Genomic DNA, 23,660 nt, shown 5'->3' with positions numbered 1-23,660 from the left:
ACCAAAGCACAGCAAGAAAGTTCTTGGGAGAATGCAGCATAGGTCTTTAGGAATTGGGGGTGTTCAGAAATGAAGAGACTTATGTGCACTTTCTGTCTAAAGAATTCTGACTGTGGGGCCTGGCTGGAGTGACCTCTATATGGCAGGATGAGGAGCCCACTCACCATTGGTTTGCGGTGGGAAAGCCCCACGGGGGATAGAGTATACAGGGGTCAGTGAGAGGTTGTCCAGAGGGTGCTTCGATAGAGCGGTGCAGGGTGGGGGGCCTGCAGAGCACCTCCAACGAACCCACAAATGTGCCCATGAAAGAGCTAGCGATGGCACCTGCCAGCCAAGGGCACCTGCCTCATAGCACTTTGTCACTTTTCCTCTAACACCTCTCCCCTAACCCTGATACCGAGGAGCCACAGCAGAAAAGGAAAGTCAGACAAACAGGCCACACCCCACTGTCCCCACTATAGGATCTGGAGCCAGGGCCAGGCCTGGCGGGGGGAGGAGTGGAGTATTAAGTTGGATACAAGATTGATTAAATTGGATGAGGTTCTGGTTTGGACAGGACCAGACTTTTTAGTGCCTGAAAATTGGTCTTAATTACAGAAATGAGACTGTTCATGTGATTGGTAGGGACTGACAAGCCAAGGACTCTGCTTGAGGTGTCATTAAGGGTGGGGAAGGGAAATTCACCATAAGATGGTTGAAGGCAGCCAGGTGAGAAAATTATAGCTGTTTCCTGATAGCTCCTCCTCAGGTTCAGCCCATTCAATAAATAAGTTACACAGGTAAACAAATAAGAGAATTTCAACTAATCAGAGCAACAAATGTAAAATAGGGTGTTGTGTTAGAAAGTGATGGCTTGGGAGATTAGGGGGTGGGAGATGGCCACTCCGGGAGGTGACATTTGAGCTGAGAGGAGAAGTGATGAGGAACTAGTCCCATAAACGTCTTGGAGATGAGTGTGCCAGGGAGAGGGAAGCGGGCATTCTCTCGGCTTGCTCAAGGAGCAGGGAGGAGCCACTGTAGCTGCCGTGTGGTGAGTGACCAGCGAGAGGTCAGACAGACCTGAGCGGGGCCAGTCCCCCAGGCCTTTGTAGGCCAAGGCCAGGAGTTGAGGCTGCATTCCAACATTGGGTATTGACTGTGCGGGTCCTTCGCGTAGGGTGGGAAGTTGTAAACCGGCGCCCTGCTGTCTGCTCCTTCCCCCGCCTCTCCAGGAAACAGTAGGCTGCAGAAATGCACCGCGGGCAGCCATGGTCGCCAGGCCTCCAGGCCTGCGGACAGGGGGACCTGGGTGTGAATGATGAGCTGATTGTTGGCGGCATTCCCATGGGTGGCAACTGGCATTCTTGCGGCCCTGCCCTCTCACTGCCAACGCAAGAGATGTGGGCACACACACTCCAGATCAATCAAAGGCTCATCGAATCCTCCTCGGGAAACTACCGAGAGAGTGAGGGGCTGGGCTGGGAGTCCAGGGAATGGAGCTCTGAGCCCGAGGCAGGAGGCCAGGATTTCATTCCCCTCTTGGACACGTGCGGTCTCCTTGAGTGACCTTAGTCCAGATCCTCCATGTCAATGCCTCTGTGAGAAAGAGGGCACCTCTTCCAAGATCCGCCATCACCGCCTCAGCCTGGGCTCGACCTGACGCACCCAGAAGGGGATCAAGATCAAGGAGCCAAAGGCCGCTGGCGGCGGCAGGTCTCTCTACCAGCTGTAGGACAGCTAAGGACGGGGTCGGCTCCACTAGAGGGCGCGCGCCCCTAGGTGACCTGCCTGCGCTCCCGCGTCGGGCCGCGGCCGAGGGAGGCGAGCACCCCGCGGGGCCCCAGAGGCAGCAGACACCCCAGGCGGCCGCCCCCAGCGGCCGGGGTGGGAAGCGAAGGGGCTCGGCGCTGGTCCCTCGGGTCCTGTCTCTGTCACGTCGTTCTTGGTACCTCTACAGGCCTCCTTCAGACCTTCGAGGCTGCAGCCTTGGTCATCCAACCGGGAGTTTGTCCCCGAGGTCAGGGGCAGGAGATAAATTTGGGACAGGTCAGCAGTTCGAGCTTGCCCAGGACGAGAGGAAGGTGGCTCAGGTGTCCCTGTCCCAGCAGGCGTCACCTCCCCTACTAGCCCTCGGGTCAGCCCTGCGCAGCCCCTAGCTCCTCACGGGTTAACCCCCCTCGCCGCCCGCTCGCTTCCCGGTGCCAAAGTGGGTGTTGCTGGAATTCCTCTCTCCCTCTCCCGTAATGAGGGGGCTGAGCTGTCCCTCCGAGGAGGGGGCACGGTGGGGATAAAAGAGACGAAAGAACAGGGAGAGATTTCCAAAAATAAAACTGCGGTTCCCCTTCAGAAGGCTACGGGGCAGGGGAGAAGGCGCGAAGGTGCAACGGCGGTGCGCGCCCAGCTGGAGACCCAGCACGGACGGGAGGCGCAGGGCGCGCAGACCAGAGCCGCTCCCGCCGCCTGGCCCTCGCTCCCGGGAGAGCCCCGGCCCGCAGCCTGACTCCGAGGGCCCCTAGACCAGGCGAAGCGGACCGCCAGGAGGTGTCCGGAGCGCAGCCCGCCGGCGGCCAGGCGCACCGACTGCAAGCCCCGGTGCTGCTACCCGCGTGCACCGCTCTCCAGCCGCCCCCGGCGCCATGAGGCCACCGACCACCGTCCGCTGTCCTGGGCGCGCCCGGCGGAACCCCTGGAGGAGCTTCCTGCCGCTCACCCTGGCTCTCTTCGTGGGCTTGGGTCATGCTCAGAGGGAGCCGGTGGGAAGACAAGAGCCAGCGGGCAGGGACGCGAATCGGCTGCGGCGCCCCGGGGGCAGCCACCCCGCAGCGGCTGCAGCCAAGGTGTACAGTCTGTTCCGGGAGCAGGACGCGCCCCTCCCGGGCTTGCCGCCCACAGAGAGGGCCCAACTCGGCTGGGGGAGCCCCAGGAGGCCCACCGAGGCGGAGGCCAGGAGGCCGCCCCGCGCGCAGCAGCCGCGGCGAGTCCAGCCACCTGCGCAGACCCGGAGAAGCAGTCCCTCCGGCCAGCAGCAGCCCACACCTCGAGCCCGCGCCGCGCCGGTTCTCCCGCGCCTCGGGACCCTGCAGCGGCCCCGGGCTGCGCCCCCAACCCCGCCGCGAGGGCGGCTGACAGGGTGAGCACTGGAGAGGGAAGCGTGGGGGCTGGGGAAGCGAGGGCCGGGTCTCCGGTGTGCTCATTCGTGGTGGGATGTGCAGGGGAGAGGAGTGGGCGGCAGGCTCGTGCGCTTCGTCTCTCTGGTCTCAGTACTGCAGGGAAACAGCACCGAGGTCCCGAAGCCGGCGCTCAGAGATCTGATGCGCTTTTGAAGAGGTGAGGGGAAAGAGAAACACCATGCTCACCCTTTCGAACCCGCTCGCCGAGACCCGACGTTAAATCCTTTCCCAAGGCACCTCTGCCTTCGCCCGCCCTCCTCCCGCCCTCAGCTAACCGGTGCCGAGGACGCCCGCGGCGCTGCCAGGATCCGAGAGGGAGCCGGGAGGGGGCAGCGGGGTGAGCGTTCCAGGCGCTGGAGGCCCAAGCGAGTTTGAGCGGGCGCAGGGCGCGGGTAGGTGGAGGATGTCTGAGGCTCTAGAATGCAAAAGCAGCTGCATCTGCGGGAAGGGGGCTGCCAGCAAAGCCTGAGCGTGGGGACAAGTGTATCGGTTGGGGCGCAGGACGGCCTTGGCCCCCGGAAGGCTGAACGTGGGAGTGGGCTCTGGGCACCCTGGGCAGGAAGCCTGGCCCCGATGTGGCTGCGGCACAGTGTGTCTTGGAGAGTGGGTCTGTGTGTGTCTGTGTAGTTAGGGGTCAGCCCGACTCACGCACCAGTGCGACTCCCCCCAACCCTGCAATTTATTTTTTCTGCCCTCTCCCCGGGCACAGCCCACTGCCCGCCGGTGATGCCCTCGCAGCATGAGGAGGCTCCCCAGCAACTCCCATCCCCCGTCGGGGATCATCATGGCTGAGGGTGCTGCCTTGACTGGGTATGACAGGTGTTTCTAGAATGGAGGGACGGGAGCACCCAGCAGTGCTGGGCTGGGTGGGGGCTCTGTCGCAGAGGCTCGGAAGGGCTCTGGCAGCCCCTCTTGGCCTGGGCCCCATTTACCAGTTGGGTTTAATCTGGCTGCTCAGCATGAAGGGCACACACCCCTAGCTCTACTCCCCAGGACTGTCTCCTCGGGCCTTTCCACTCCAGTTCTCCTTGACTGCAGCATTCTTCTCCCCTGTTTCAGCAGGATCACGTCCTCATTTAGACCTCTGCTCTGAGAGGCTTCTCCGACTACTTCTGCCCCTCCAGCTCTCCCTTCACCTGGCTTTATAGGTCTTCAGAGAACTTATTCCCAGCTGACTTCCTATATTTCTATTTCTGTTTCTATGTCATTGGTCTGGTCTCCCAGCCCACACTAATGCAAGTTCTGTGAAAACAGAGGCTTTGTTTTGTTCACTGCTGTCTTACCAGTGCCTAGAACAGGGTCTGCATGTAGTTGATGCTCATTAAACATCTGTTGAATGAGTGAGGGCCAGCATAAAGCCGGCGGAGAGCAGACCCCTGCATGGCCAAGTGGCTCACACGTAGAATCAGTTAACAAGTGTCACTGGGGCACCTGCCATGCATTAGTGTTTTCCTTCCCTGTGCAAGTGAATACGTACTTCTTAGGAGCAAGTGTGCAGAGTTTAGGGTAAAGGATGGGGCCCAGAGACCAAGGCATTGTTCCTGCAGGGAGAGCAACTCAGTTCCTTAAAATCCAGCTGGAGAAATGCAGATATGTACTGGGGAACGTGCTTTCTAGTATCAGCCACTTCATGCTAAACACAAAGGGATGGGACAGTTGTGGCTGAGGAACTCAGAGGAGAAGGACGTTCTAAGAGATGGAGCCCCTCGGGCTCAATGGGCAGCATGTGGGGAAGCAGAGGGGAGGTGGCAGGAATGGGGTTCAGAAGTGTGGCACTGCCCAAGGGCTTTTCATTGTTGGCACTGGCCTAGGGGCAGGACTGCACCCTGGTGTGGGGAAGCCATGGGGATGAGGCTGGGGCATTGGTTGGGCCAGATCATAGAGGAGTTTATACTGCAGGCATTTAGGTAAGGGTGGGGGTAAGGTGGGATTGTGGAGGGTAGAGGTAGGAGGGTACACTAGTAGAAGTTGTGAAATGAGGTGGTGATGAGCAAAGCAAATTGTCACCACAATAAGGCTAGTAGATGTGCACAGGTGTATAAGGACATGGGCAGGGTGCCACCCACAGGCACCTGCAGTACACAGGTGCACACATCATATCATACGCTGGGTTTGGCTTCTTCCCCAGATTATCTTCTGCAGCTTTGATAAAGGGTGAGTTCCTCTGGCACTCCAGCCAGCCACTCCAAGTCAGCTGGACAGGGCTGGCTGGCAATCTTGTCCATCGGCCCTCTCTACCCAGGTCCATTCTGGCTTATGGCTTCTGGCCAGGCTGACTGACCTCTCTCGCAGTTGCCTTGTAGGTTGCTCAGGGCCAAGGACCAAGTGCCACCTGCTGGTGAAGCTTGGGATTGCATCTCCGTTAGAGGGGATTCTTCATTCATTCATTCAACAAATATTTGGAAGGCCTCCCATATGCCAGGCACTGTGTTGGACTGTAGGAATATAGCAGTGGCCAACACAGCCTCTGTCCTCATGGAACTTGCAATATAGTGGAGGTTTATTGCACACCACGGAGATTTATTAAGCATGTGCCAGGCACAGTGCTAGATGTCTGGGATACAGTGTAACCAGAGCAGATACAGTTCCTGCGCTTATGAAATTTACAGCCTACAGGGGACTTTTTAAGCCATTGTTTCCCGATATCCAATGTTTCTTGAGCTAGCCTCACAGCATAACACCTTCATAATATTTTCCTCTCTCTTTTCTCTCTTGTTCTATTATTTTTCTTTAAATGTGTACATTGTTAAAATAGGTATTTGTGTTTTATCTACTTTAAAATATTTTATATTATGAAGTTTTGCACAAGCGTACAAAAAGGTACTTGAAATAATATAACTAACAATTCAGCTTTTTAAAACCTTAATATTTTGGCATATTTTGCTTCTGACGTTTTTAGTTGAAATTTCCTCTATAAATTTGTCTCCCTCTCTCCCCAGGGTTAACCATTACCCTGAATTTACTCACAATTCCAATGTATGTTTTTATACTATTATTACAGATGCATGCATCCATAAAATACACAATAATTTTCTGCATATTTTAGATTTAGATAAGTGATACCATACTGTTTTATCCTTCTACAATTTGCTTTTCCCCCTCCCCATTCGATTTTTGAGAGTTAACCATGTGAATATAATCAGCCTGAGTTTATTCACTTTAACTGTTGTATATTATGCCATTGTCTGAATATACCACAGTTTATTTATCCATCCTCCTGTTTGAGGGCATTTAGATGAGTTACATTTTTTTGCTATTACAAACAGTGCCTGACTCATTTTTCTACATAAATAAATCCATTTTCAAGGACACTTTGTATCCCTCTTATAAGTTGAAAATAATACCACTTGTAGTGAAGACAAGGTACCTGTAGGAAAATTGAAATGAAAACAAAATGCTCTCAAATTCTAGCCAGGCACCATTCCCTTAGGGAGCTCACCCTGTGGCGTGTTCTCCCCAATGGAAGGGGGGGGGCCTGGCTGGTGTTGTGGGGATGACGTGGCATGAAGACCACCCTCAGACAGAGGCTATTTTCACTGATCTAATCAGGTAGAAGGAGCACTGACATGGCCATCCCCTTCTCACCACTTGACTCAGCAGTGTTGATGCTGTGACTGTGGAAACCGAAACCCCCTCCCTACCCTCAGAGCTGCTCATCCACTTTTTGGGAGATGCTGGATTCCATGAAACAAAGAAGTATTACGTGTATACCGCGTGTCAGGCACTGTGTTAGACCCTAGTGGCTCAAAGCGGAATAAGAAAGAACCCTCAAGATAGTCAAGACGAGACCCACGCATCAACAACCTGAGACAGTCAGTACTAAATGATCACAGTAGGTGGAGAATGGGGAAGGCTGGGTAGATTTTACAGGGGAGGTTTTACACAAAGGAGGTAATGTTTGATCTGGGAGTCTTGGAGTATGCAAAAGATTTCAATCTGCAGTGAAGAGAGGGAAGGCATTCGAGGCAGAGAGAGCTGCTTCAGCAAAAGCATCGAAGTGTGACCATATAGGGTGCAATGGGGGTGACAGACTTTGTGTCCTTGGAGGCTCACAGCCTTGGTTGTGCAAGGTCATGGAGACGAGAGAGGAGTGATAGGAGCAATTAGACTGCACAGACAGGTGGAGGCCTGGTTGGCTTTGCAGAGGCCAGTGGAGAGTGATGGGAGGCTTTTTACAAGGGACCAGTATGATCAGATTTGACCCAGGTGGAGCAGCAGCTGTCCCAGGCTGTTAGCCAGATGCATCCCCAAGGGTTGGGCAGTGATGCTGGATATTGCACTAATGTTTGCTGAGTGGTGTCGCTTGGAAGGTTGGGCTCATATCATCTCCGAGTGATACCTTCCAGGGAGTCAGAACCACTGAGTTGTCTGCCCCATTTGCTCTTTCCAGCTAGCCAGAGACCACTGAATGGTCATCTCCCAGCTGCCTCCCTCACCCTCGACCCAAGACTCTAATGTTGGCCTAGAAAGGATCCTCAGAGGCCCCCAGTGGGTCCGTGAATCCCTCTGAGTGCCTGCCCAGCCCCTGGTCCCCCTGCCCGGCAGCCTTTGATCCTGGCCAGTCCTCACTGTGGCCCTGACAGCTCTGAGGGCTCCACCATGGACAGGCAGGGCAGGCCTGGCTGCTGCCCACCTACAGTCAGCTGCAAAGCCATCCTGAGTGTATCTGGGGTGACAGCTGGCTCAGAGGGCCTCCTTGAGCTGAGCTCCACACCGTGACCTCCCAGCCAGGCATGCCCCTCAGCCTGTGCTATCCGGGCTCCCACAGACCCTAGTTCTTAGGAAACTCCCAGAGCATGCAGTCCGTTTGCTCTTGAAGACCTCCTAAGGCCTCTAAGAGGCTCTGTCACCACCCACAAGGGGGAGGGATTTACAAATGGTGGGTAGTTTCCCCCTTCTACCAGGGTACACACTCAGACACCCCAGGTATGAGGATCAGCCCCTTCCCCAGAACCCGATGACTTTGGCCCTGATGTGGAGGAGGACTTCATGGAGCCAGGAAGCTGCTGAAGGCTGTGGTCCAGAGAGACTGCAAGGTGGCTGGGATGGCACAACTCTTGGCTGGGAGGACATTCTGGGAGCTCCCTGGGAGGCAGCTCCCTATAACTTTGGGCCAAGGGGCCGGGAGCGGGCCTCAGCTTTCTCAAGCTGAGGAATTTATTTTGAATGTTTGTGAAGGCTCCAAAAGCCACACAAGCTTTGGGGTCCCCTCAAATGTCAAATAAACTCCTAAGCAGGACCAGATGCTCACCATGCTGGCCACAGAGGTCACAGGAATGGCCCCCTGCTCCATCCTTCGCCCTGTCTCTCTGGCTCTGCACCTCTGCCGCCCCACTCCCCTTAAGTTTCCATGAGTGCCTGGTAGACAATTTCTGATGATAATCTTGGGGTCCAGCAAGCCAGAGCCAGGCCTGGCCTGAGCCATGGAGTCAGGCGCCCAGAGGTCTTCTTCAAGAAGAGCCCTTCTAGGGAAGTCGCCAGGTCCAGGCGTTGGCTCTTTAGGTGGGGAGCCACGGGTGGTGGAACCTGCTGGTGTTGCAGGGGGCCTCACCAGACTCCTGAAAGCAAAGTCAGGTGGGTTGGCTGAGTGCCTCAGTGGTTACTGCGGATCACTGTCTCCCGTGGGTGCCCTCGGTGCCAGCACCAAGGAGTAGCAGGGGAAGAACCATCCCCCATAAAGTTAGTTCCACTGGCCTGCCCAAATTAAAACAGTGTGTTCGCTGTGCAGAGGCAGCTTAACCCAAATCCTCAGCCCCTCCTTCCTCCCTGCTTGCCACCTCCTGAGCCCCTCTTAAATAGGAATTCTAGAGCCCCCGTTCCTCCCGTCTCCCACCCAGTGCTCAGTCTCACCATGCTCCAGCCGTCTCGAAAGCTCAGGCTCCTCCGGGTGTGCATTTGTTGGCAAGTGATGCATATGTATGTCCTCAAGACTGTTCTATTTGTGTCTTCCAGCTTCCCTTGGGTTGTCAGCATTTGTTGGGCAAGGACTATGGTGTGTATTTTTGGAGCGTGACTTAGAGTTGTGCCAACTCAGGTTTGAACCGGGCTCCGGACTCACTTATTGTTCAGCCTTGGCAAGTTGCTGAACCTCTCTGAACTTGCTTTCAGATCATCTTCATGATCACTGCCATTATTGTCCCAGTGGAGTGCCTTCTTTGTGTCAGATGCTATATATCCCCGTCTCGTCTAATCGTCAATTAGGCAGGTATTATTATTTCCATTGTACAAATGGAGAAAGTGAGGTTTCCCAAGGTCACACGGAGAATGGCAGAGTCAGGATTCAATGTTAGATCTGCGGGATCCCAAAGTGCCTGCCCCTGGGCCGTGAAGCCTCCTTAGATAAGGGGGACAGTCTGCCCAGCCTGCAGCATTCCCCCAGGCCCTGCCTGTAGTGGCTCTGGAAACAGTCCCCCTCTGAGCACCCTGCTGCTGACCCTGTTTTGCTGACCCCACAGGAGGAATGTCTGCGGGGGACAGTGCTGCCCGGGATGGACGACGGCAAACAGCACCAACTTCTGTATCAAACGTGAGTGCCTCCACCCCCTCCACCCCTCTCCCTCTCTTTCCCTCGAGATGGGAAGGGCATGGGGACTCCAGAAACTAGGGCAGAAGTGTCTTCCCCAGGCTGCCCCGTGAGGATGCAGCCCCTCTCTGGAGTGGAGGCAGTGTGCGGTGGAAGGGAGGAGATTTTAAAATGTCTCCAACTGAAAACAACTTCTCAAACAAAATCCCTGCTCATGTTTTTGAAGATTCCTGCTTTCCCCTCCTGGTGTCCACTGTATTGACGCCCCCCTCGCCGTGACCACAGGGTCCCTTAGGTGCCCACACAGCCCTGTGGTCTGCAGAACATGCCTGGCCTCAGAGCCTCGGCATGGCACATTTCCAGGGGTGCCATGCACAGCCCACGCTCTGGGAATCCACCTCCGCTCTGGCCTGTGTGGGGCATCCTCCCAGGATGCTCAGGTGAGGCTCTGATCCCGTGTCTGGAGCAGCCTTCTTTCCTACTGCTCTGAAGCCCGCTGGCTGGCCCAGATGAGTGGAAAGAGAGAATAGTATCTCAGTTATGTGGAAACCAAGGAGCGACTGCGCCCAAGCCCCCACTGGTGGTGCCTGAAGTGGGAACAACAATGACAAAAGCCAATAGCTATGCAGCACTCACTTTGTGCAAGTGCACTTTACATATCCTGTGGGGCAGGTAGTACCACTATCCATTTGGCAGATGAGGAAACTGAGGCACGGACTGGAAATTTGCTCAAGATCATGGCCTGGAAATGGCAGGATTTGGACGCAAATAACCTGACTCCAGGGTCCCTCCTCTTAATCATTACACCCTGCTGCCAGATGGCTTACCTTGTCTCTCTGGGCCTCGTTCTCTACATCCGTGAACTGGGGATGACAGTGTACTACTGCTACCATTACTACTACTACTACTAGCTAACAGCTGAGCGTTGACTATGTACCCAACACTGTGCTAAGCTCTTCACACACATTATCTTGGTTAAGCCTCTCGATAATCCTATAACATGAGTATTTACGGATTGCCCCACCCACAGATGAGGAAACTGAGGCTCAAGGACATACTACTCCAACGCTGGGGCTGGGGCTGGATCCAGGCAGTCTGACTCCAGAACCCCGTACCTCTATCTATGGACCTTTGTTCCCTCTTAAGACCAACTGAGGCTGGGCCTTCTGGAGTCTGGGATCCCCACAGGTGATAAAAGATGTGGGGGTTTGAGGGAGCCCCTTGGATCTTTTTCCCTCACTCCCCAAAGCCCGTCCTGAGCCCCGTCAGCTCCCCAGCTCTGTGTGGCAGCCCCAGGAGCTCCACTCCGCTGTCCCTCCTGGAGCTGCCACTACTGTCTGCCGGGCCCTGAGCCTGGCAGCAAAGCCTCAGCCTCCCCAGCACCACTTCCTGCCCAAGGATGAGCCTCCAGGCCCTTCTCAGTGTGAGAGTTTCGCAGCTAATGGTTCAGGTGCATGGCAAAATCTACGGTGTTCCCAGCCCTGATGGAGGCTCTCCTCTGGTTCTGATGCCTCTGGAGCTGGGGACAAGCTGGGGATGAGCTGGAGATGAGATGGGATGCTTCCATCCCTGCAGGGATGGGGATGCGGGCTCACCAAGCTTTTGGTTCTGGCTCAGACCTCATGGCCCTGACCCCTCCCCCATCTGACGCTGAAACTCAGGCAGAATCTTGCGTCTCTCTGAGGATCTCCAGATAAAAAAACCGAAATCCCAAACTCAAAAACAAGCAGCAAAGCAGATCTTCTGCCTGAAAATTCTTTCCTTTTCAGGGAACCTGGATTAGTGGGGACTCTCAGAGGACAGGCCCTCTGTGGCTGAGGACAGAGCTGGAGGAGAGACACTTGCCCTTCATAATTTTAAAGATGAAGACAATGAGACTGGGGTGACTTGCTCAAGATCACACAGCTCATTAGAGGAGGATCTGGGGCTCAAAATCAGCAATTGCCCTGAGCAGAGAAGCCAGGGTGTGGGTGGCTGAGTGGTTTTATGCTAAGCAGACTCTCTGGGGCCGGGACCTGGGCACTGATATATTTTTTAAGCATCCTAGGTATTTCTAGCCAGGACTGAAGATCACTGAGCAGAGTTTGGGGTCAATTATAGGAAGATCTGCCTTGGGGGCCCTAACTCAAATTTCAATGTTCCTGGAATCCTCTGGGATCTTATTAAAGTGCAGGTTCTGATTCAGCAGGTCTGGGGTGGGACCGGAGCATCCGTGCTTCTAACAAGCTCCCAGGAGAAGCTGATGCTGCTCTTTCAGGGACCACACTTTGAGTACCAGGGCCTTGGGGGCCTCTGGAGGCCCAGGAAGGGACTTGGGGTTGGAGATGGGGAGGAGGGTTGGTAAGTTGTAGCGAGCTTACCAGAGAGTGTTGCTGAGGTTTGAGTTGAAGCTGGAGCAGGGAGGTTTCAGAGGGAGTGGTCCTCATACCAGCCACCAGAGGGGTCTGGGCATGGGCCTCGCTGGCCCTCCGGCCCCAAAGGTTGTCAGTTTCCTAACTTTTTCATGATTTTCCAACATTAGTCTCTGCCAAACTAGTTTCAACACTGGAAACTGGAGGTTGGGTGAGACTGCAGATTGTCAGAACCAGTGTGTGTATGCACACCCCTGCCCCAGCGGGGGGCTGCTGCAGCATGCTGCCGATACCCACTCCACCCTGGGGGTCCTCAGCCCCTCTCATTCCTCTCCCCGGCCCTCTTCCCCTGCTGTTCCTCTGGTTGTCCTCCCTGACCCTTGAACGCAGGCTTGCAGCCATCCTGGAGGAATTGCCAGTGGGCGTTAGCCTTTCCCACTTGAAGTCAGCTTGCCCACTGAAGGTCTGTGTGCTCATTAGCTGGGCTCTGTGCTGTTCGCTTGTTGTTGTTTTGCTGCTAATGAGCCTAACAAGAACCACGTGGGTGGTGGGGTGTTGGCCCTGGACGGCTGGGTCCGGAGCTCTGTAGAATGTGGGGCTCTTGGCTCCGCACCCTGTCAGCTGGCTCTCCTGCTTCCCTTAGTGGTTTGCGTCTCCCTCTCCCCTCCCCACAGCTGCTCTCCTGGCTGGAGCCAAGACTGCCAATGCCGGGGAATGCTTATGACTCTGTCCTAGCAGTTTTACACATGTGGGGTGCCTCCGTGGCCAGCAGGAGAGGGGAGCTGACAAGGATGGGTGTGTGACATCTCCGTCTCCCAGCCAAGAATGAAGTCTAGTCCCAGAACCGTGTGGAAACTCAATCTGTCCCCTGGTCTCTCCTAGATATCTATGGGCCCAATGCACTGTCCATGCACAGGGAGTGATGGCCCTGGCCCCTCTCGCCTCCTCTCACAGAATCGTCAGTTGCTGTAACCTATCAGCCCTTCTTCCTGGCAGGTCCCTTCCTTCATCCCTGTCCAGTCACTGGACCTCAGGAAGCCACTGCATCTACAGGTGGCTGTTGCTGGAATCCCAACCCTTCCCTCCACCTTGGCAGGATCGGGAGCTGGGTCCTCGCCACCTCCTCTGGTCTTGGTAACTGCCTTTCCTTCTGTGGCTTTGCCAGCTCTGCCACACGATTTAAGTGTTTATGTGTTTGTGGAGGCAGCTGACTGGGGCCTGCCCGGCCCGCACAGCTGAGGGGAAGGACTGTAGGGTGTGGGGTGACTGGATCCTGTTTATAGTTAAGGCTTTTGGAAGTCTGTCCAGTCTTCCCAGACTGGCTTGCCCCCATCGCCACCCCAGCACACACACAGGCTTTAGGGGCTTCTGAAGGCTCACACTGGGGAAGAGGATTTGAAGAATTCTTTGAATTCTCATTTTATTTCAGCCTAGATGCACAGAGGCTGGGGCTGTTCTGGGGAGGGCAGAGGGAGTCCCTGCAGTTAAGAGCATGGCCTTTGGATCCTGGTGCCAGATCCAAGGAGTCGTGGGCTTGAATCCTAGCTCTGTGTCCTCAGGCAGGTGACTGGCCCTATTCCATCCATAGAACCTCACCCATGAGTATCACAATCCAGATAGAGTTGTTTCTGAGGATTAATAATAATGACACTCTGTAGCTCTTACTGCAGGTCAGGTATAACTCGAAGGATCTTATATTATTAATTTTTATTTTATTTATTTATTTGTTTTTTAAAAGATTTTATTTTTCCTTTTTCTCCCCAAATCCCCCCAGTACATAGTTGTATATTTTTACTTGTGGGTCCTTCTAGTTGTGGCATGTGGGACGCTGCCTCAGCATGGCCTGATGAGCGGTGCCATGTCCGTGCCCAGGATCCAAACCGGCGAAACCCTGGACCGCCGCAGCAGAGTGTATGAACTTAACCACTCGGCCATGGGGCCAGCCCCTATATTATTAATTTTTAATCCTCACAACAACCCTATAAGCTAGATATGATCTTTATCCCCATTTAAAGATGAGGTTAATTATTTGTCCAAGCTTTGCAGCTGGGAATCAGCAGAGCCTGGATGTGAATCCAGGTAGCCTGGCTTCAGAGTACAGGGCTTAAGACTGTGTTGCTGGCAAACGAACAAGTGTGTGTACACAGCCTGGCGCATGGTAAGTGTAGCTGTTATGTAATGCTAGAGCCAGGAGACTGGGCTGTCTGCCTGGGTTTAAATACCAGGCCTGCCACTTAGTGGCTGTGTGACTGTGGGCAAGATGCTTAAACTCTCTGTGCCTCAGTTTCCTCATCTGTAAAATGTGACTATTATTACTCCATGCCTCACAGAATTGTAAGGAACAAATGAGATAACTCGGGTTAAATGTTCAGTTCAAGGTCTGGCATGTTCTATGTGCTCTATCCATGTTTGGCCTTCATGTTGAGGGCAAGGCCTTGTCTCTCAGCTCCTAGCAGGCAGCACAAATGTTCACTGGAGACAAGCTAAAGGCTCAATGAGTATGTACTGAGTAATACAGGGCCTGTCCCAGCACTGTGCTGAGAGGTCCCTTTCTGCTGCCCCGGTTCTGTCACCCCTTCCAGAAAACTCCCCACGGTCCTCAGGAGATCCTGGAGCAGGCTGGCATTTGCTCCTGCCCTCTTAGTCGCGAGCTTCTGTGCACACAGGGCCATTGAAATAGCATTCTTTCTGATCCACATGTAAGTGCTATGAGGACCCCGTCCCTCCTCATCTGGGCCCCTCCTTGGCGTCCCTGAGGGAGCTTACCTAGCCCCGCCCATCCTAGCCCTGTAATGACCCCATCTCATAGGGCAAGACTGTGGCCAGGTGGGTAAGAGCCCCAACCTTGGAGCCAGACTCCCTGGGTTCAAACCCTTCCTCCATCACTTCCTAGTGTGGCAATCACAGGCAAGCTGCTTGACTACTCTCGGCCTTGGTTTCTCCATATGTCAAACGGGGATGAGAATAGTACCTGTAATAGTTATAAGAATGAAGAGAGGTGATACCTGTGAAGAGTTAGCCCAGGGCCTCGTATGGTAAGTGCTGAACAAACGGGCCAGGGCAGGGCGATGTGCAGGTTCTTCACTGACTGATTATGAACTGCCAGGAGCCAGAGGCCTGAGCCTCTGTGGGGCTCATCTCTGGATGAACCATCCTATGAGCCTCAGTAGTTGGCAGGGAGTGGTGGAGAGGAAGGTGGGAGGCAACTAAGGGGAGTGATCACATGCCCTCAGTGGAGACCTAACTAACACGGAGGGTACAGTCCTAACAAGAGACCATCCATTTCTCCCCCCACCACATCCGGGCACCTTAGATTTTCCTGGTGAGCAGGTGCGTGACTCCAGGGCTCTTTGTTCAAATGAGTAGTATTTAGGAGATGTTCTGACCCAGGGGATCCTGAAACCTGGTGCCGTGTCCTGTTGATACCAGTGGACTGCCTACTTGGTACACGTTTGTTAAAGGACTGAGTAGGTGAAGGATCACATGGGTGGCCTGGTAGTTTCCTTGGCGCCATCCCCAGCTGCCTCTTCTCACCTCCTTGGCTGGCTTCTCCTTTTCTACCTAACATCTTAATGTTAGGCTGCCCCAGGAATTTCCCCAGATGTTCCAAATCCCCCACACAAAGAGGGGGGCCATGGGAGCCAAGCCAAGTATTAGTTGCCCCCTCTTATTGAGCACTAGTAGGCACTGTGCCAGACAATTAACATGCAACAATAATAGTGGCAATGCTCTCTTTGTGCCAGTGACCACGCTAAGTACTTCAACCCCCTTCACCCTGTGAGTGGCCATCATGTCACTCTCTGTCTTGGCCTCCTCCTCTGTCCCTGGCTGCTGCTTCTCTTCTATCCAACAACTAAATGTTGGGTTTCCCAGGACTGAGTCCTGGGTCCTCTTCTTTTCTTTCTCGCTGCACCGCTCCTGGAATGATCTAATGCATTCCCATGGATGTAAACATCGTCTCTGGGCTGATGACGCCCAGATTTAAATATATCTTCAGCCAGATCTCTCCTCCGACCTCCAGATTCCTTCATCCCACTGCCTACTCCACATCTGCTCTTGATGCCTCCCAGACATCCCAACCCCAACTTGTCCAAATTGAGCTCTTGGTTTCCCTCCCTCTGAGCCAACTCCCCCGCCGGGGTCTTATCCATCCTGTTAAAATGCGTCTCATCTACCTGAATGGTCGAGCCAGACACCTGGGGGCCCTCCTGGACCCTTCCTCTCGCTCAGGCTTTCTATGCAATCCATCACTGAGTCCTGTTTGTTTTCCTTCCTAGATCTCTGGGAACCTGTCTGCTTCTCCCTGCCTCCCCTGCTGCCTCTCTAGTCCAGGGCACTGCATGCTCTCCTGGGTGACTGCTGCAGCCCGCTGACTGCTACCCTTGCCCCCTTACCCTCCGTGCTTTCTCCATAAGTTAGATCACAAGACATTCCTGTTCAAACCTTCCTGCTGTGGTGTATCCAAACCCGCCTCGCTCTCCAGCCTCGTCTCTCAGCCTGACCCCCTTGCCTGCTGAACCCAGCCTAGGTTCCTGGAATGTGTGCCTCTGGGCTGTTGCACATGCCGCTCTCTCTCTTTGCTTTCCCTCCTCTTTATGCGGCTGGCTCCTTGTCATCTTTCCAGTCTCTGTTTCAAGCTCTCCCCCTCAGAGGTGCCCCCACCAACCACTCTCTCTAGAGCTGCCCCCACCAGCCTTGTTATTTGGGATTCCAGCTTCTCGATTGTTTCCTCCATAGCTCGCGTCCCGATCTCTCTTCTTCTACTTGTTTGTTTACTTGTTTTGTGACAATCTCTCTAAGTTGGAAGCTCTGTGAAGAAAAGGACAGTGTCTGTCTTGCTTACCATCCTAGGCAAATAGTCAATATTGGATGCACAACCATTTTCTAGATGAGGATATTGAGGCTCACAGGGGTGAAGAAACTTGTCCGACCTCACACGGTTTGAATTCAAATGCAGGTCTCTTTGACCGCAGGCCCACTCTCTCTGCCTTGCTTCTGCCCTGGCCTTGCCTAAGTGTAAGCAGGAATGGTTCCTCCTTCCCTCTTGACCATCCTGGGTCCTGGGCATGGAGCCAGTGCTGCTGCAGAAGGGTTTGGATGGCTCCATGTCAGCCACAGAACTGCCTTCCATGCCCGGGAGCTGCTCCCCTAGAAAAGACTGGCCCCCAGGCTTGTCCCCAGTGGGGGCTGACCCAGGACCCCATCCCATCCTTCTCTTGTCTCCAGGGACTCCTTTGTCTCTGAGGCCTCTGAAGCCCTGCCTCCTCCCAGACATGGCCCTCGAGGCTGTGGAGATGTACAAAAGACTCTTCTGCTTTGGGGCAGCAGCTGGAGGCAAACCCGGGCCTCAGCCCTGGGCCGCAAGCCCTGCCCAGTGGTCTCCCTCTTCAAGCCTGCGGGAGCTGGTGGGAATTGGGGCTGCTCTGTGCCCCAGCCCCTGGCCCCCAGCCCCTGGCTCCCAGCCCCTAACTGGCCCAGTATCGTGGCATTTGTTAATGCAATTAGCAGGGCGGTCTATGCGAGGGGCTGGGAGCCAAGGTCTGACTCACACCTCCCCTTCCTCCCCTCCGGCCGCCAAACAGTAGAGGCCGGCTCGGCCTGCCAGACGACGTCTGCAGAGAGTGTGCGAGGGGCCAAGAACGGCATCTTTCTCTCGTTAGAGGCTTTTATGTGAACACAACTGCTATTTTGGAGCCGGGCGCTTGGCTGGCCCCTGAGCCCCAGTGCTGTTTCCAGCCAGCCTGAGCTGCGGCCCCAGCACAGCTGCGATGGACACAGGGCGAGCCCTTGAGGACCTAACTTCTCCCACAGCCTGGGGGCTCAGGGCTGAGGTCGGGGCCTGGGGGCACAGGCCCTGAGCAGAGCTTGGGTGTGGAGACGACGGGTCTCTGGGTGGATTCTGAGGGTGTCTGGGGGCCAGACAGAGATTTCCTTGGCCTTGGGATCTCTGACATCAGGGACGCATCTTGGGGAAAACCAAAGGTGAGGCTGTGGAGAAACAGCTCAGGGACACAGGTGGACTCTCGAGTAAGCGACTTCCAGGGGCAAACCGAGGCCTCCAAGTGGGGGTCTAAGGTGGGGTGCCCAGGGATACGCTGAGGTCAGTATTGAGGGTGGGTCAGACTGTCCTGTCTGCAAACACCTTTGAGTGTGGAAGGGGACAGGGCCCCATCCTGAGGGAGGGATCGCGTAGCTCAGTAGGTAGGTTCTTAGCATCCCACTGACACAAATATTAGGAAAGATAGAGGTTTAATGGCGGAACCGCTGAGCTTCAGGAGTGGGGGTGCTGGGCCCAGAGTCTGATCTGGAGCTGAGGTTCATCTCCAGGGTCAGAGGGGACGGTGCTGGAGGCCCAGGAGGACGGCACAGGCTTAAGGGGCCCACCCCGAAGCCAGTGCCTCATCTGATGGAAGGAGGAGGTGTCCCTGGGGCCCAGGAGAGAGAGCGGATGACAAATGCCCTGCCTGGGGTGGCGGGTGTGGGGAGGGGCCTGGCTGTGTTTAACACTGAGAAAGCGGCCCTGCCTTGCACCTCAGGGCCTGTCCTTCTCTCTGTCTGGGGCTGTGTTGACATTGCCTTCCTCTGGCAAGACGGTCACAGCGGAGAAGCTCACAAGCCCTCTGGCCTTGGCCACTGGGGGAATGGTGTTTTTTTTTTTGAAAGCTTTACAGTGCTGTTCAATAGAATTTTCTGTGATGATGGAAATGTTCTATGTCTTGCTGTCCAACATGGTAGCCATGAGCCCCACGTGGCTACTGAGTGCTTGAGATGTGGCTAGTGTGACTGAGGAACCGAATTTTAAGTTTTATTTAATTTTAACCAATTTTATTTGAAGTAGCCACATCCAGTGTGTGGCCACGGCCTTAGACTGTCCTGGACAGCACAGCTTTAGGGGGTACAAAGTACTTCCACATCGGTGCTCTCTGTTGAGACTCACAACAACCTTATGAGGCAGGAATTATGAGACCCATTTGATGGGTGAGACCACTGAGGCCCCGGCTGAGGCATCTTAATGAGGTGAGACCCAGCCGAGGTCACGCGGCTGGGATGTGGCTGAGCCAGGGTCAAACCAAATCCTTCTGACTCCCAACCCCATGTTCTTTTGGCTGCCACGTAGCTGATCACAGACGCTGAGTAGATGGTAGGAGCAGCCCACAAGGTGGGAGCTGTTTCCAGAAACTCCCCCAGGCCTGCCCACTCCTAGTTGGGTCTCCTCCCACAGGTAGGGGTTTTGTGTGGAAAATCTGAGCAAACATCTGCTTGCCTGTTTTGGAGCAGAGTGAAGGTAGAAGGGGCACGGCCAGAAGGTGGGGGGTTGGGGAGAACGATGCCTTTTATTTCTTACTTTCAAAGCAATTTCGGGAGTTTTCTTTTTATTCCCCTCTCTTTTGGCATCCTGCTAACTCCGCAGAGCAGAACTCCCAAGGCTGAAACTTTCCACATGTCCAGTCCTCAGTGAGGAGAAGAGTGCCAAAGGAGTGTGGAAAAGCAAGGGTTCAGGTGGAGCCCAGATTAGGAATGTATAAAGACTGGCATTGGTGAGTGGGCCCCGGGAGGTTGGTAACAGGATCGCCTCCAGTGTCAGGATGCTGGCCTCCTGCAGGGAGGGGCCAGGGTGTGTCCATGACTAAACACAGACACTGTGACATCATGCTTGATAACACTTCACCATTAATCAATCAAATGTGGACATCGTGGCATCATGCTTGATAACTCTTCACAATAATCAATCAATGAAGACTCATTAGAACCATACACCCATCCTGGGTTGATTTCTTAAGCATAAGCCATGAGCGCTGCACTTGAGGAAAAATGAAAGACACGAGGCTCCGAAAACCTCCAAACATGACGACTTCCAGCCTTTCACGGGCTAGGAATTTTCTCTCTTAAAATTCCCGCAGTGCAGGGTGAGGCCGCCCTCGGCATTTCCTTCTTTGCTCTATGCGGCAGCCCCTGCCGTCGGCGATTCTGAGATGGCTCATTTCTTTTCTGATACTTCAGTTTTGAAATCTGTGCTCATTTGACATAGGAATGTTTTGCTTCAGTCTCTTCTAAACAATTGGACACGTGACCACTATTGCCCCCTCTTTCCCAAAGGGGCCTAAACTTTTGGATTTCTTGCACCAATAAAATAACCAAAAATATCTTAGACATCAAAGTACAGTAGCCAGCTTTTCATTTTGCCAAGTGAAGATGTTAGAGAAACAAACTACCATTTGCCAGCACATTTAATTAAAAAAGAACGTTTTAACACCAAAAAAGTAAGAAATACAATCTCAAAAGACACTTTTTAAATGGAAAAAAATAGTATTCGAAAACACTCGGGCAACTGTTTTATTTCCCTTATTTTATGACAGAGCAGTAAAAACTGTCATAAGAATGTTCCTTTCATAGGCAAGCACTTGGAGCCACCATTGTGGGCCATTTTGGGGGCAGTGAGTATGGGTTTGTGGAGAGAGGAGAGGAGGTTATGCTCCAATCCCGTAATGTGGATGCTCGGCTCAGAACAAAACGCTTCAACACTTTAGTGAGATGTCACTTCTTGCTGATACTCGTGAAAACAACACAAGAGAGGATGCAAATGAAGTCGGTGAAGGTTGGCTCAAAACCTCTGAAAATCTGAAACCTCGAAGGATCTTTCTTAGTAGATCTAGCCTCTACGCTGTTTCATAAGTGGTTGATCCAGAAAGGTTATCTTCTCGAGCTGATTTTTTCTGCCAAGCCTAGCTGGTTTGGAAGCCTTTTAGAACTTTTATAGTTTCCCCCCAACCACCCATTTTCCACGAGCTGCTCACTGTACCAGCCAAAGTTTGCCAACCCTGGTCCTGACTGAGGACCTAGCTCCCTGTGTGGCAAGGGGCCCCCGTGGTTATGAGAACCCAGGACTGGGCAGAGCTTCCTCCATGCAGAAACCAGTCTTGTTGTCTTTGTACCTCTGGCACTCATCTGACCAAGAGAGGGTGCTCACAAAATGTTTGCAGAATATATTAGTAAATAAGGGAGAACCAGAAGTAAGCGGGTTGAGTGAGGCAGACGGATTCAGAGTCTTGGGTTTCTAGAGAGTGAAAGATCTTACTGTGAAAGTCAAGGAGGGCCATCCTCAGGGCCCAGGAGGGGAGGGGTGGAAGCCAGGTTGGTTTCGAAAGGCTGTCTTAAGGGCAAGGCCCATTCACTCAGAGGTGGAAGTGAGACCGAGGCTGCGTGACCTTCCTCTCGCCCACACCAGCCTTGGGGTCTCTGCCGGCAGAGAGGTGTGGGTCTGAGGGACTAGGAGCCATGGAGCATTGGTGGTCCACGTGGGAAACCACTCAGGCCTTCCCTTTCTACTCCCTCTTAAAATAGGCGAGGGCCAAGGCCTGGCCCAGGCACACCTCCTTGCCCAGCGTTCGCTGGCCCTGGCTTGGCTGTGGGGCTGGCCCCAGCAGACCATGTCTCTGGCGGTGGTGGGAGGGGCCTGGAGGTGGTTAGGTAGGTGTTAAGTCTGCTTGGGCAGATGGAGTGGTGGCCAGGCGATAGCCCAAAGCCCTGCTGCGGAGGGAGTTTGTGTTTGGGGAAGTGCTCAGGGTTAGAAGTCTCTGGCATGGTCTCCTTACCTGGAGACCTGGGGCCTGCCAGGAAGGGCTGCTGAGGCACTGGGGCAAATGCTCTGGCCTCAGGATCCAGCCCGTGGTTGGAATCCTGTGGTGAGACCTGTTATTTTCCCATTCTCCCTTGAGTAGAAAGGCTGCCCTTGAGGGTCCTGGGTGAACACGGTGCCCAATCTACTCTTCCTGTGTGTCTCTGGTCAGCATCACCTTCTCCAGGAAGCCTTCCCTGACTTTCCCTACTCCTTGCCTCAGCCTAGGTTAGGGCTCTGGCCAACATATCACATGACCTATGTCCCCGCTTCTCTGTGAGACAGAACGCTCCTCGAGAAAGGGATCTTCTCTACCATAAGGCTTACACCTTGTGGATGAATACTCTACGAATGTTCATTGAATGAATGCATGAGCTGGTAAACATCCTCTCTCATCACCTAAAATTTACTGTGTGGGCTTTGGAGAGGGATGGCGTCCTGAGGCCTCTACCACGGGCCGCTTCCCAGGACAGAGCTCCCACGGGTGTATTTTGTGGCTGCCTTGAAGCTATAGATCCCTTTTGTCTCATGGTCAGCTCCAGGCCGAGGATCAGAGATGGTAGGGAGGAAGAACTGTACCGGCCCCCCTGGGAGGCAATGGGGTGGAAGGACCCTGGGCTTTTCAGTCAAACAGACCTGGATTTGAATCTTAGATCTACCATTGACTAGCTGGGTCACCTCAGGCAAGTCTTTTAACCTCTCTGAGCTTCAGAAGCATTATCTGTAAAATGAGACTCAATCACACTGGCTGTTAGGATTAAATGAGATAGTGCAGGCAAAGCACCATGCCTCGTGTATTATAAGCAACAATAGATAGTAGCTGCCGTAATAAAATAATAATAATTGTGTTATTGTTAGGCATATGCTAGGAGCTAAGGATACAAAGAAGTGTAAGGGACAGTCACTACACTTGGAGGGGCTGACCATATTAGTTGGGAAATTGAGACACATATGTTAAAAACCCATCACAGTGATTGTGGCACATGGGGCAGCCTGTGCTACTCCCTGAAATGACGTTACGTTATTGTTTTCTTGTTTCTTATTGGTCTCCCTGGCCCAACTGCAAGCTCCATGTGGGCAAAGACTTTGTCCCCAGTGCCTAACACACAGTAGGAGCTCAGCAAATATTTGTTGAATGAATGAGTGGCAGATGTAGGAGACATTGGGTTTAGAGTGTCCAGCGTGAGCCCGAATGTGCTCTCCTGGGCTCCTACCTGTTCCCCAGGGCAGGTCCTGGGAGGAGGGGGACAGGGCCCTGCACTCCAATGTGTGCCTCTGCGTGGGCCTCTCCCTTAGCCACTGGTCACTGGAGGTGGCTCTGGATTTTGCAAGGTGATGAAGGATAGTGAAGAGAAAAGTCATGGCCCCAGTGGCTGGTGGTTGCTGCCCAGTGCTGGCTTGGAGGAAGAAGCCCAGATCCAGTGTCACTTTGCCCCCAGGCGGGACCCAGGGCCCAGGAGGCAGAATTCTTCCATCCTGGTCAGCAGTTCTACCATTTGCTGAGGAGGGGAGGCAATTGAGAGCAGATGATCTCAGAAGAAGAGGAGAGACTGTCATGCTGAAGATGCCTTTGACGGGCCCTTAGGATCCCTCCAGCCTCCTCAGCCCACGCCTCACAGGATTCCTGAGGAAACTGAGGCTCAGTAAGGTCAAGATCACATGGCTCATGGAAGACAGAAAACCCCCAACAACTCAAACCCCCTGACTTTCAGGCCATGTTGAGCCCTTTCCCATAAAAGAGACTCATTCTTTTTTTTTAATTGAGATACAATTGACATATACCATTATATTAGTTTCAGGTATACAACATAATGATTTGATATTTGTATAAATTGCAAAATGTTCACCACAACAAATCTAGTTAACATCTGTCACCACCCCTAGTTACAAATTTTTTCTTCTTCTTTTGATGAGAACTTTTAAGATCCACTCTCTTAGCAATTTTCAAATATACAATACAGTATTATTACCTATAGTCATCACGCGCTACAGTACATCCCCAGGACTTACTTATTTTATAA

At 53.6% G+C, this 23,660-nt stretch overlaps 1 protein-coding gene across 6 annotated transcripts in view; it reads left to right on the top strand.

Moving 5' to 3' along the window:
- Positions 1-1,795: 1,795 nt before the first annotated feature.
- The window catches only part of LTBP2 (latent transforming growth factor beta binding protein 2), a 100,823-nt gene continuing 78,958 nt past the window's right edge, over positions 1,796-23,660 (top strand). For 5 of the 6 annotated variants that reach the window (XR_011432230.1, XM_070250162.1, XM_023628102.2 and 2 more), the window contains exons 1-2: positions 1,796-3,109; positions 9,605-9,675. Coding sequence is in view for 5 of the 6 variants with exons in the window: in XM_070250162.1 (XP_070106263.1) it covers positions 2,616-3,109; positions 9,605-9,675 (565 nt within the window). In the remaining variant the exon portion in view is untranslated. Of the gene's footprint in view, positions 3,110-9,298; positions 9,355-9,604; positions 9,676-23,660 lie in introns of those variants that run through there. The other variant, XM_070250163.1, reaches the window with a different exon arrangement.

The sequence above is a fragment of the Equus caballus genome, chromosome 24 (genome assembly GCF_041296265.1).
Source record: "Equus caballus isolate H_3958 breed thoroughbred chromosome 24, TB-T2T, whole genome shotgun sequence".
Classification (NCBI taxonomy): Eukaryota; Metazoa; Chordata; class Mammalia; order Perissodactyla; family Equidae; genus Equus; species Equus caballus.
This window is presented reverse-complemented; position numbering and strand designations above follow the sequence as displayed.